The 13174-nt window shown below is 35.5% G+C and overlaps 1 protein-coding gene across 1 annotated transcript in view; it reads right to left on the bottom strand.

Moving 5' to 3' along the window:
- Positions 1-13174, bottom strand: part of LOC129006187 (putative inactive neutral ceramidase B) — a 66663-nt gene that overhangs the window by 14858 nt on the left and 38631 nt on the right. Inside the window, exons 11-16 of the mRNA XM_054435602.2 lie at positions 12315-12419; positions 12108-12189; positions 4523-4638; positions 3401-3495; positions 2176-2215; positions 1338-1433 (exon numbers count right to left, since the gene is read on the bottom strand). Coding sequence (XP_054291577.1) covers positions 1338-1433; positions 2176-2215; positions 3401-3495; positions 4523-4638; positions 12108-12189; positions 12315-12419 — 534 coding nt within the window. The remainder of the gene's footprint in view (positions 1-1337; positions 1434-2175; positions 2216-3400; positions 3496-4522; positions 4639-12107; positions 12190-12314; positions 12420-13174) is intronic.

The raw sequence follows: 13174 nt of genomic DNA on the forward strand, positions 1-13174 counted from the left end.
TGTGCTCCCCTTCCCATTAAGGGTTTGAGCATATACAGCAGCCAAACAGAGGAGCCACACCCCTGTTGCACATACTGCAAGGGGGTTCAGGGAACATTCCCATCTCACCTGGACCAGGAGACAAGCTAGTAGGGGTTCCTAACCTTGTTTGTGACATGGACTCCTTTGGCAGCATGTTGAGACCTAAGGACCTCCCTCAGAATAATGTTTCTAAAGGTGTAAAATAAAATACATGGAATTGACAAAGGAAACCAGTTGGGTTGAAATATATTTACCATACTATAATAAACCAATGTTGTGATACAGTACTGTATGTGCTTCTTTATTATGCTATTGAATAACAAGATCTATCTGAGGATCTAATAACAACTGTGATTATAAAATAGCAATAAGAGTAAAAGACATTTCTAGACCTGCAATCACTATATGTGATATGAAAATATCTGTGGTTCCTATTGGTGACAGAGGTACTGCTAAAATAATTGTTTGTTTCCTATATTTGTAATTGACAGAAATGCTTAATAACAGTTAGAGGTAGTGAAGAAAGGATGTAATTATTCCTATCCAAGTTTAGCATCAAGACCCCTTTTTCAATGGGAATTCCTAGAAGGCAGGGACCTTCAGGAAAGCCAACAGAGGGTAGCAGGGCAGAGTCTACTCTTAGTATCACTGAATATTTACCAAGGGGTAGACTGTATGCCTCTGTATGCACTGCTGTTATATACCAGCAGATATATTATTAACAGAAATTATTAATTATGAGACTGGACTGTTTTCATGTTTTACTTAAAAAGTACTTGGGCTGCTTTCTGGACTATTTATGAACAATGAAATATTACCAGCTACCAGCCTCCCTCAAACTCTCTGGGACTCTGTTTCTTAATATATATCATCAATATAATTATACCCTACTTCTGGATATACTGTGAGGATTACTTTAAATAACATTTGCAAAGTCTTAACCAGTGCATTCAATAAACAGCTACTAGTAGGAGTTTTCTCCGGTGCTACAGAGGCTTAAGGCATCAAATGCATTAAGAATAGTGTTAGAAATGTTTTATGCCACAACCCAGGCTTATTACCAGTGCCACTGACAAAATAATTAATTTCAGGGAAAATGTAAGTCAGTAAAACTAGAATCCTGACCGGGACTTAAAATGATGTATTTGAAACTCTTAAATACGACCTCTGGCTTATCATTCTCTTACCTGCTATACCTAAAACATAATCATCTCTCAGAAACATGACTGGGAAAGTTTACAAAGCAAGTCTGCATTTGACACAATAGTCTTTACTGGGGTATAATTCATTTAAATGATGAAAACGTTTTCCTTTACCTGGTATTCTTCATAAGTGGTAATGTAATGTGTATAGACATTGCATAGACCTGAAATAACAACAGTCATGTTCCGCATCCCATGAGATGCAAATTCCTAGGACAGAAAGGTAAAACACAATAAAATTACTCTTCATCTTTAAGTATGTTTTCATTCTGTTATCCTTAACACACAAGCATTGATTACATTATTAGTTTAAGATATTTTTCTTAATAAAATTTTTCTAACTCTGCACTACAGTTGGACAAGTCAATGGATCTACAAATACCTTGATGATCACAGTTGCAGATGTAGAAACTTCTTACTTCTAAAATAGGGATTTAAAAAATCAACTTATTAAAAACTCTAATGGGTGGCTATTAGCTAACCAGAATAGTAATTTCCAGTGCTAAGTAACAAGACATTTTTGACATGTCATTTTAGAACCATTTACAATACTGCCTGAATATAAAGAAAATTCAAAATACAGCACAGATAAAATACAGAATTCCCAAAATGTAATACATTTTATTTAGACTGTTCACAGAAATTTAAGATATTGAGGTACTTAGAGGTTACTTAGTATTTAATGTATACAAACATTATCAAATTTTAAAATATTAATACATAAATACCAATAAAATATTTTTAACCTAATGATAATTCCCTTATGTTTTTTAAGTCCGGTTCTTATACTACCAATATTTCATATTAACCTCAGCCATTAATTTCAAGAAATGTGGAACTCTAGTCATCTTAAAAAAGATTAATTTAAAAGATATAGGATCATAGGGATAGGATATACTTTCCTGTTTGCCAAATATGAACATGTAGATATGTTATTTTATTTTTAACTTACTGCTTGAACTGCCTCTCGAAGTCTTTGTCCAGACATGGTCCTGAGTCAAGAAAACAATTATGTAAACGTTTTCCTACTCAGAAGTGTGCAGAGTATGCAGAAACACTTGCAGTGAAAGCCAAAAAATTACCCTGGCTCATCACACAATAGTAAAATATGTAGGAACCCAATGACTATGAAAAGCTAAACTTGAGCTTTTTTCCTGCCTGTCCTAGCTTCAAAATAAATCCTAAACTGAAAACAGTCAATTTGACTAAAAGAAGGAAACAGAATCAGTGGTTATCACTGGCAAAAATCATCATTATTTTCCATTCTTGAGTCAACAAAATGATCAGTTGCAGTCTATGTTTATAAAAGCTGAGTTAGGTAGAAAATACATTACTGTATAAGTGTAATAAAGCCAATGTGGCTGAATCAGAGGTGAGTAAAGGGGAGAGAGGTAAGAAATCAGATAGGAGAGCTTGATGAAGAACAGATCATGTAGGAGCTCGAAGTTTGAGGATTTACCTGGAATGAAATGAGAAGCTACTGGAAGGTTTTGAGCAAAGACATGATATTATTTAATTTATACTTTAAAGAGCTTAATCTAGCTGCTGTGTTGAGAAAAAAAAAAAACTGCAGAGGAGTAAAGGCAGAATGAAGCAGACCAGACAGCAGGTTATTGCAAAAATCTGTGTAAAAGATCATGGTAACTTAGACCAAGAAGGGAAGTGACAGAAGGTGTTGGGTAGAGTGTACAAAATTTGCTGAAGAATTTAAAGAGGAAAAAACAGAAAAAGAGGAAATTCAAGGATGACTGCAAGAGATAGGACCCGCTGGAAAGATATAAATTTGCCAGTTACTGAGATAGGAAGACTACGTATCAAGGAGTTTTAAAAACATTCTTCCATGCTTTTAATACCTAATCTGATTATTTCAAGTACCTGTATTTTAATATGACTGCAAATCTTTCTACTGGTATAATAACTCATGGCATCATTTTAATTTGGGATAAGTTTTTTTTTTAAATTTTCATGTCTGCTTCAGGTTAGCCATAAATAATAAGCATAGAGATAGTTATTCTTCAGAGGCCCCAGCAAAAGAGGGTAGGAATATTTGTCACTGTCACCAGACAGTACAGTAGGATACTAAGGGGTCAGTACAGAATGATCTTTTCATGATAAGAAGCAATTCCAACAGAACATACAATGAACACATTTTTAACTAAGTAATAAAAAGAACTTACGTAAACTCCCCGGGGATGGCAGTTATGGCCAAGGACCCAAGGGTAATAATCTGAACATCAACAATGTCTGGATGCCAGGGATGAGGTTTTGATAGCTGAGAACCCAAAACAAGAAAATTATGTTAGGGATAACACTCTCTCTATGGTCAACAGACACACAGTGGTCACAGAAGTTCCTCTAGCTTCTAATTTATGATGTAGTATTAAATACTCTATATGGGCATTTATGTCCTAGTCATAACATGAGAATTTCAAATGCCAAAGCCCCATTAACCTGCAGAAATCAATGAAGTTTTTGGTGGATCTGTCATCGTGAAATCACAATGTGTAACAGATAACCAAACATTTTCCTAGAGTACTGTTGGTGACTATTCTTATACACAATAAATAAGGAATTCCATTTGGAATAGTTTAACTTAATAATTTCTCTTTTTATTATAATCGCAGTTTAAGTTTACAGCTTCCAAGTCTTGCTTTATTTTCCAAGATTTCTCCCAAGAGAATTTAACCCTTTCCATATTCAGAATAATATAGCCTGTCCCTCTATTCCTTCCTTTCCTCTCTTCTTTCAAGAATTTTAATAGGATATTAGGAAAAAAATGTATTTTTAAAGTGCTTCTAACTCAACAATCCAAGTTTTTATGAATACTGAAATGACCTTTTGACATTTAGAATGCAAAATATATGTTTCAAAGGAGTGTAAAAGAAAATTGCTTTCGTTGATAATGTTGCCTGAACTGTGAGAAAATTTAGACATGAACATGTTTTGTTTTAGATGACCTGAAATGTTTTCTTCTGCAGAAAATTTGGTGCTGACTCCCTTCTTGGAACCAACAAAAATAAATTCTGAATAAGATAAATGTTCATCTTATTTTGCCTTTCCCACTGTCCTAATTGTTGTATTTATTTATCATAAGTGCAATAGGTAAATCAATATACTTCATAACCATAACCTTCATTCCTTACAGTCATAGAACCCATTTTTAAATATTAAAAACTTGATATGGGAATATCTAAATAAGACTTCCCATCTCAGTAGATATCTACCATTCATTATCTGACAGTTCACAAATTTAAAAGTAACAATATGATAATTTCACTGTGATAATGAAAATGCATTACTTCTCCGGTATGAAGAAGGATGGGCTTTGGTTTCTGACATTCTTTAATTTCTTCAGATGGCTTTCCCAGGATCTGGTCCCGAATGGTGTCCCAAAATGGATCCCCTTCTGTTTTCCCTATTAGAAATGTTATGATTAGTATACTTCTTTGAACCAACCCTCTGAAAAAAGTCATTATTTTGACAAATATTGCACAATAATCTTTTAAGGAGTTTCAGAGATTTTATTAAGGTTGTTGTTCAATGATTCCAAACAGTTTGAATAATAGAATAGGAAAAATGTCTTATGCATCCTAAGACAGGAGCCATTGTTTAATTAGATCTTCAGTGTGGTCAAGAGAACGACAGAGTACATTTTGTGAATGTCCTTAATGTTTTGTCTCTATTACTCCTGCTCATTCATGTTGCAAATAAAAACAGTTTGACATAATTAACTGCAGATTTGTGGACTAAATCACTTTTTTCCTGTTTTGAAAATGAAAAATGACACCACCAACTCACAATACCAGTTGTCTGACTTATGGTCCCCGAAATAATTTCTCCTGAATACCCATTTAATTATCTACACACACACACACACACACAAAGCAGTAAAAAACAAAAATAAACTTCAAATGCAGAATCTGGAGTAAAAGGTTTTGTAACTATAAAACTTATGAATTAAGAATCTTAAACCAGGAAGAAGTTGAATCTCTGAATAGACCAATAACAGGCTCTGAAATTGAGGCAATAATCCATAGCTTGCCAACCCAAAAAAGTCCAGGACCAGATGGATTCACAGCCGAATTCTACCAGAGGTACAAAGAGGAGCTGGTACCATTCCTTCTGAAACTATTCCAATCAATAGAAAAAGAGGGAATCCTCCCTAACTCATTTGATGAGGCCAGCATCATCCTGATACCAAAGCCAGGTAGAGACACAACCAAAAAAGAGAATTTTAGACCAATATCCTTGATGAACATCGATGCAAAAATCCTCAATAAAATACTGGCAAACCGAACCCAGCAGCACATCAAAAAGCTTATCCACCATGATCAAGTGGGCTTCATCCCTGGGATGCAAGGCTGGTTCAACATACGAAAATCGATAAATGTAATCCAGCATATAAACAGAACCAACGACAAAAACCACATGATTATCTCAATAGATGCAGAAAAGGCCTTTGACAAAATTCAACAACCCTTCATGCTAAAAACTCTCAATAAATTAAGTATTGATGGGACGTATCTCAAAATAATAAGAGCTATTTATGACAAACCCACAGCCAATATCATACTGAATGGGCAAAAAGCTGGAAGCACTCCCTTTGAAAACGGGCACAAGACAGGGATGCCCTCTCTCACCACTCCTATTCAACATAGTGTTGGAAGTTCTGGTCAGGGTAATCAGGCAGGAGAAGGAAATAAAGGGTATTCAATTACAAAAATAAGCCAAATTGTCCCTGCTTGCAGATGATATGATTGTATATCTAGAAAACCCCATCGTCTTACCACAAAATCTCCTCAAGCTGGTAAGTAACTTCAGCAAAGTCTCAGGATACAAAATCAATGTGCAAAAATCACAAGCATTCTTATACACCAATAACAGACAGACAGAGAGCCAAATCATGAGTGAACTTCCATTCACAACTGCTTCAAAGAGAATAAAATACCTAGGAATCTAACTTACAAGGGACGTGAAGGACCTCTTCAAGGAGAACTACAAACCACTGCTCAAGGAAATAAAAGAGGATACAAACAAATGGAAGAACATTCCATGCCCATGGATTGGAAGAATCAATATCGTGAAAATGGCCATACTGCCCAAGGTAATTTATAGATTCAATGCCATCCCCATCAAGCTGCCAATGACTTTCTTCACAGAATTGGGAAAAACTACTTTAAAGTTCATATGGAAGCAGAAAAGAGCACACATTGCCAAGTCAATCCTAAGCCAAAAGAACAAAGCTGGAGGCATCATGCTACCTGACTTCAAACTATACTACAAGGCTACAGTCACCAAAACAGCATGGTACTGGTACCAAAACAGAGATATAGACCAATGGAACAGAACAGAGCCCTCAGAAATAATGCCGCTTATCTACAACTATCTGATCTTTGACAAACCTGACAAAAACAAGAAATGGGGAAAGGATTCCCTATTTAATAAATGGTGCTGGGAAAACTGGCTAGCCATATGGAGAAAGCTGAAACTGGATCCCTTCCTTACACCTTATATAAAAATTAATTCAAGATGGATTAAAGATTTACATGTTAGATCTAAAACCGTAAACACCCTAGAAGAAAACCTAGGCAATACCATTCAGGACATAGGCATGGGCAAGGACTTCATGTCTAAAACACCAAAAGCAATGGCAACAAAAGCCAAAATTGACAAATGGGATCTAATTAAACTCAAGAGCTTCTATACAGCAAAAGAAGCTACCATCAGAGTGAACAGGCCACCTACAAAATGGGAAAAATTTTTGCAACCTACTCATCTACAAAGGGCTAATATCCAGAATCTACAATGAACTCAAACAAATTTACAAGAAAAAAACAAACAACCCCATCAAAAAGTGGGCGAAGGATATGAACAGACACTTCTCAAAAGAAGACATTTATGCAGCCAAAAAACACATGAAAGAATGCTCATCATCACTGGCCATCAGAGAAATGCAAATCAAAACCACAATGAGATAACATCTCACACCAGTTAGAATGGTGATCATTAAAAAGTCAGGAAACAACAGGTGCTGGAGAGGATGTGGAGAAATAGGAACACTTTTACACTGTTGGTGGGACTGTAAACTAGTTCAACCATTGTGGAAGTCGGTGTGGTGATTCCTCAAGGATCTAGAACTAGAAATACCATTTGACCCAGCCATCCCATTACTGGGTATATACCCAAAGGATTATAAATCATGCTGCTATAAAGACACATGCACATGTATGTTTACTGTGGCACTATTCACAATAGCAGAGACTTGGAACCAACCCAAATGTCCAACAATGATAGACTGGATTAAGAAAATGTGGCACATATACACCATGGAATACTATGCAGCCATAGAAAATGATGAGTTCATGTCCTTTGTAGGGACATGGATGAAACTGGAAACCATCATTCTCAGCAACCTATCGCAAGGACAAAAAACCAAACACTGCAAGATCTCACTCATAGGTGGGAATTGAACAATGAAAACACATGGACACAGGAAGGGGAACATCACACAATGGGGACTGTTGTGAGGTGGGGGGAGGAGGGAGGGATAGCATTAGAAGATATACCTAATGCTAAATGACGAGTTAATGGGTGCAGCACACCAACATGGCACATGTATACATATGTAACAAACCTGCACGTTGTGCACATGTACCCTAAAACTTAAAGTATAGTAATAATAAAAGAAAAGAAAAAAAAGGAAAAAAAAAGAATCTATACACTATTTGAAAAATGTAATAATTATAAATGTCTGTGTAGCATAAACTGATAACTCACAGAAATGAAGGAAGAAATACACATTTCAGTAACAATACTGAAATTTTCAATAACCCACTCTCAATCATGGATAGAACAACTAGGCAGAAGATCAACAGAAAACTTGAACTAGACCTACCAATCTATAGAATACTCCACCCAACAACAACAGAATACATATTCTTCTCACGTGCACATGGAACATTATCTGGGATAGATCATGTGCTGGCCAAAAGACAAACCTCAATAAATTTTAAAAAGTAGAAATAATACAAAATATATTTTCCAAATACAGTGAAATGAAATTAAAAATAAAGAATAGGAAAAAATGGGGAAACTTACAAATATGCAGAAATTAAGCAATATGATCTGAAATAGCTAATAATCAAGGAAGAAATCAAAGGAAAATCTGGAAATACTTTATCATGAATGAAAATGAAAACACAACACATCAAAACTTATGGTATGCAGTGACAGCTGTGTTCAGTGAGACATTTATAGTTGTAAATGCCCATATATTAAGAAAGAAGAAAGATCTCAAACCAATAACCTAACTTCCACCTGAAGACATCGGAAAAGGAAAGCAAACTAAATCAAATGTTGAAAAAGAAGGAAATAATATTTGAAAGAAAATCAATTAAACAGTGAGTAGAAAGAAAACAGAAAAAATCGATGAAACCAAAAGCTGGTTTTTGAAAAGGTCAACAAAATTGGCAAAACTTTAGCTAGATTGACCAAGAAAAACAGAGAGAAGACTTAAATTATTAAAATCAGAAATTAGAGAGAACATTAATACTGACTTTGAAGAAATAAAAAGAATTATAAAGGAATACTATAAGTAGTTGTACGCTAACAAATTAGATGACTTAGATAAAATGGAAAAATTTCTAGAAAGACAAACTACCAAAATTGACTCAAGAAGAAATAGGCAATCTAAAAAAACAAACGAACTATAAAAAGTAAAGAGATTGAATTCATAACACATTTTTAACTACTTACAACAAATAACAGAGCTCAGATTGCTTTACTGCTGAATTCCACCAACCAAAGAATTAGTACTAGCTTTTCCAAAACTTTTCGAAAATAATAGAAAAGGGAACACTTCCTGATTCATTCTATGAGGCCAACATTATCCTGATATAAAACCAGACAAAGATATCACAAGAAAAGAAAACTACAGAACACTGTCTCTGATAAATAGGACACAAAAACCTACAACAATATACTAGCAAACTGAATACAGAAACACAGAGAAAGAATTGTTATAGAACATGACCAACTGGGATTTATTCCAGGAATACAAAGTTGGTCAAACATTCAAAAACTGATTAATGCAGTACAACATATTAATATAATTTTTTAATTACATGATAATCTGAGCAGATACAGAGAGAAACACTTGCCAAAAAACGAATACCATTTTATGATAATAACACTCAAGAAACTAGGAATAGAAGTAAATTTCCTCAACCTCATAAAGGATTAAAAACCCAGAGCTAACATTATACTTAATGATGAATGACTGAATGCTTTTCCCATACTATTAGGAACAACACAGAATGTATATACTCTTTTCACTTTTATTCAACATTGTTCTGAAGGTTCTAGCCAGGCAATTAGGCAAGAAAAAGAAATAAAAGGCATTCAGATTGGAAAAGAAAAATTAAAACTATTAATATTTCTATTTTAATAAGACATGATCTTGTATAGAGAAAAATCCTAAATTATCCATTAAAATATTAGAACTAATAAATGAGTTCAGCAAGGTTGTAGGATATAAGGTCAATACAGCTATCAGTTGTATTTCTATACATTTTCTATGAACAATCCAAAAATGAAATTAAGAAAAAATTTCCATTTACAATAGCATAGAAAAGAGTGAAATACTAACAAATAAACTTAACAAAAAGTACAAAATTTATTTTTTGTATTTGTCTTAAAATTACAAAGCATTGTTGAAAAAAATTAAAGAAGATCTAAATGAATCCTAAAACATCTATGTACATGGATCAGATTACATAATATTGTTAAGATGGCAATACTCCCCCAAATTAATCTGTAAATTCAATGACATTCCCATCAGAATCCCAGCTGACTTCTTTGTAAAAATTTACAAGCTGATTCTAAAATTCCTGTGGAATTGCAAGAAACTCAGAAGTCAAAACAATCTTGGAAGAGGAGAACAAGGTAGAAAGACATACTTTCTGATCTTAAAGGAAACAGTAACCAAGAGACGGTTATACTGGCACAAGGTTAGACATATAGATCAATGGAATAGAATTGATAATCCAGACATAAAGCCACGTGTCAACTAATTTTTAACCAGTGTGCCGAGATTATAGAATGAGTAAATAATCTTTCCAGTAAGTGGTGCTGGGATAACTGAATAGCCATATGCAAAAGAATAAAGGCAGGCCATTACCTCCATGATACACAAAGTTTAACTAAAAATGGATCCAAGACTTAAATGTAGAGCTAAAACCATAAAAATCTTATAAGAAAATAGGCGTAAATCTTCGTGACATTGAATTTGGAAAAAGATTCCCATATATGACACGAAACCATGAGTAACAAAAGAAAATTTAGACTTCATAAAAATTAAGAATGTTTGTGCTTCAAATGATACAATCAATAAAGTGAAAAAACCTACAGAATGGAAGAAAAAAAATTTTTTTTGAGACAGAGTCTCACTCTGTTGCCAGGCTGGAGTGCAGTGGCGCAATCTTGGCTCACTGCAACATCTGCCTCCCAGGTTCAAGTGACTCTCCTGCCTCAGCCTCCCGAGTAGCTGGGACTACAGGCGTGCGCCACCATGTCTAGCTAAATTTGTATTTTTAGTAGAGACAGGGTTTCACCATGTTGACCACGATGGTCTTGATTTCCTGACCTCATGATCTGCCTTCCTCAGCCTCCCAAAGTGCTGGGAAAATATTTTTATATCACATATCTGATAAGGGAATGTATACAGAATACACAAAGAACACTTATAACTCAATAATAAAAAGAAAAATAACCCAAATTTTAAAATGAGAAAACTAAGTAAATGACATTTCTCCAAGGGAGATATACATGTGGTTAATACGCACATGAAAAGGTGTTTGACATCATTAATTATTAGGGAAATGCAAATCAAAACCACAATGAGATATCCCTCCACACCCACTAAGGTGGCTAGATTCAATAAGTCAGATAATAACAAGTATTGGCAAAGACATTAAAAAATCAGAAACCTATACACTGCCTGTGGAAATGTAAAATGGTGCAGCCATTTCAGAAATAGTCTGGCAGTTTCTCAGATGATTAAATATAGAGTTATATAATCCAGCAATTTCACTCCTAGATATATACCCAAGAGGAAAGATGAAAACAAACACCCACATAAAAATCCCACGAATATTTATAGAATATTTATAGATTCATAATAACCAAAACATGGGATAACCAAATGTTCATCAGCTGAGGAAGGTTTAAACAAATCTGATATGTTGATACAATGGAATATTATTCAACCATAAAAAAAGAATGAGGCTGGGAGCAGTGGCTCACACCTGTAATCCCAGCACTCTGGGAGGCTGAGGCGGGCGGATCACCTGAGGTCAGGAGTTCCAGACCACCATGGCCAAATGGCGAAACCTCATCTCTACTAAAAATACAAAAATTAGCCAAGCGTGGTGGCAGGTGCCTGTAGTCTCAGCTACTTGGGAGGCTGAGGCAGGAGAATCGCTTGAACTTGAGAGGTGGAGGTTGCAGTAAGCTGAGATGGTGCCACTGTATTCCAGCCTGGGTGACAAGAGTAAAATTCTGTCTCAAAAAAAAAAAAAAATGCATGCTCCAGTATCAATGAACCTTTGAAACATGATGCTAAGTGAAAGAAGCCAACAAAAAATGCCACATATTATATGATTCCATTTGTATTAAGCGTCCAGAATAGGAAAATATAGAGACAGAAATATTACTGGTTGCTTAGGTCTGGGGGAAGCGGTGCATGGTCATGTACAAGCCTGGAAAACCAGCAGACCCTGAGTTTAAAAATTAATAAATGTATTGGCTACATTGAAACCTGATCAGAGAACAGAACCCAGAAGCTTCAGAAGCTGAAACCATAGATTTTGCTGGACTTCACCTTACCCTGTGTAAAATTGAGGCCTCCAACTCCATCAATAGTGCCAGCTGCAAAACTGTAGCCCAGTGCTGGTTTACATGTTTTTGCCTAAAGGAAAAATTTTAAAAACAAAACAAAAATGAAAAAGACAAAAGTTAAGCTGAAAGTAAATAATGAGATCAAACCAAAACTTCATGCTTGGGGCATAACCAGTGTGTCTCAGCAGCACTTACTGCATGTGTGGAATTGAGCCAGACGGTCACATCTGTCATATCCACCCACTGGTGTGCTGAAGCCAGTGGTCCCGTTACCTCCTGGGAGGCAGAGGCATACAGTTCCTAGAAAACACACAGGCTTACTATTCCAAGCAAAAAGGCTAACGTAAGTATCTCCAACTGTACTCAGGAAGTACCAATTTGATGCAATTTGGAAATGCATCTCTCAGCAAAGCTTTTGTTTTGCTGATTGCTTAGAATTGGCCACCAACCACATGGGTCTCTCTCTACCAAACCCAGGAGTTTCCCAGAAGCTTGAAGTCTCTGAGGCCGTTGACCTGTGTCAACTCCCCACAAAAATGAAATTATAGTGATACAGGCTGTGGCACAAAAGGCCCCAATCTCACTTGAAAGATCACCAAGAAAATTTAAGATTAGGAATAACTGGACCAAATTACTTTCTTTGCTAGAGTGAGAGTATATCTTTGTGTGTTCTTATAGGGTCTTCCTTTCAGAATACTTGAGTCCTGCAGCAGGTTGGGGCTGAGGGTGGTTTGGAAGACTTCAAGCCCTGCTTTGTCTGCAGCAGCTCGCCCACCCACAATCCACTCTTCGATGCTTTTGCTTTTGTGTTTTAATATGGTCAATTGATGCTTTTTCAATCTTATGGGAAACATGAGTCAAAACAAGTTTAAAAAACTCTTTGTTTTTATTAATTCACATTATATAACATAGGCAAATCCTGTTTCATCAAACGTTCTCTTGCCTGACACTTAGCTCATTTCCACTCTGTCCCCACCCGTTTCAATGGCCACATGAGAGCTCTCATAAGTCATCAGCAAGAACAGCTGCAGCCTGCTGCTCCTAATTAAGAGAGA

Source organism: Pongo pygmaeus, chromosome 8, assembly GCF_028885625.2.
Source record: "Pongo pygmaeus isolate AG05252 chromosome 8, NHGRI_mPonPyg2-v2.0_pri, whole genome shotgun sequence".
Classification (NCBI taxonomy): Eukaryota; Metazoa; Chordata; class Mammalia; order Primates; family Hominidae; genus Pongo; species Pongo pygmaeus.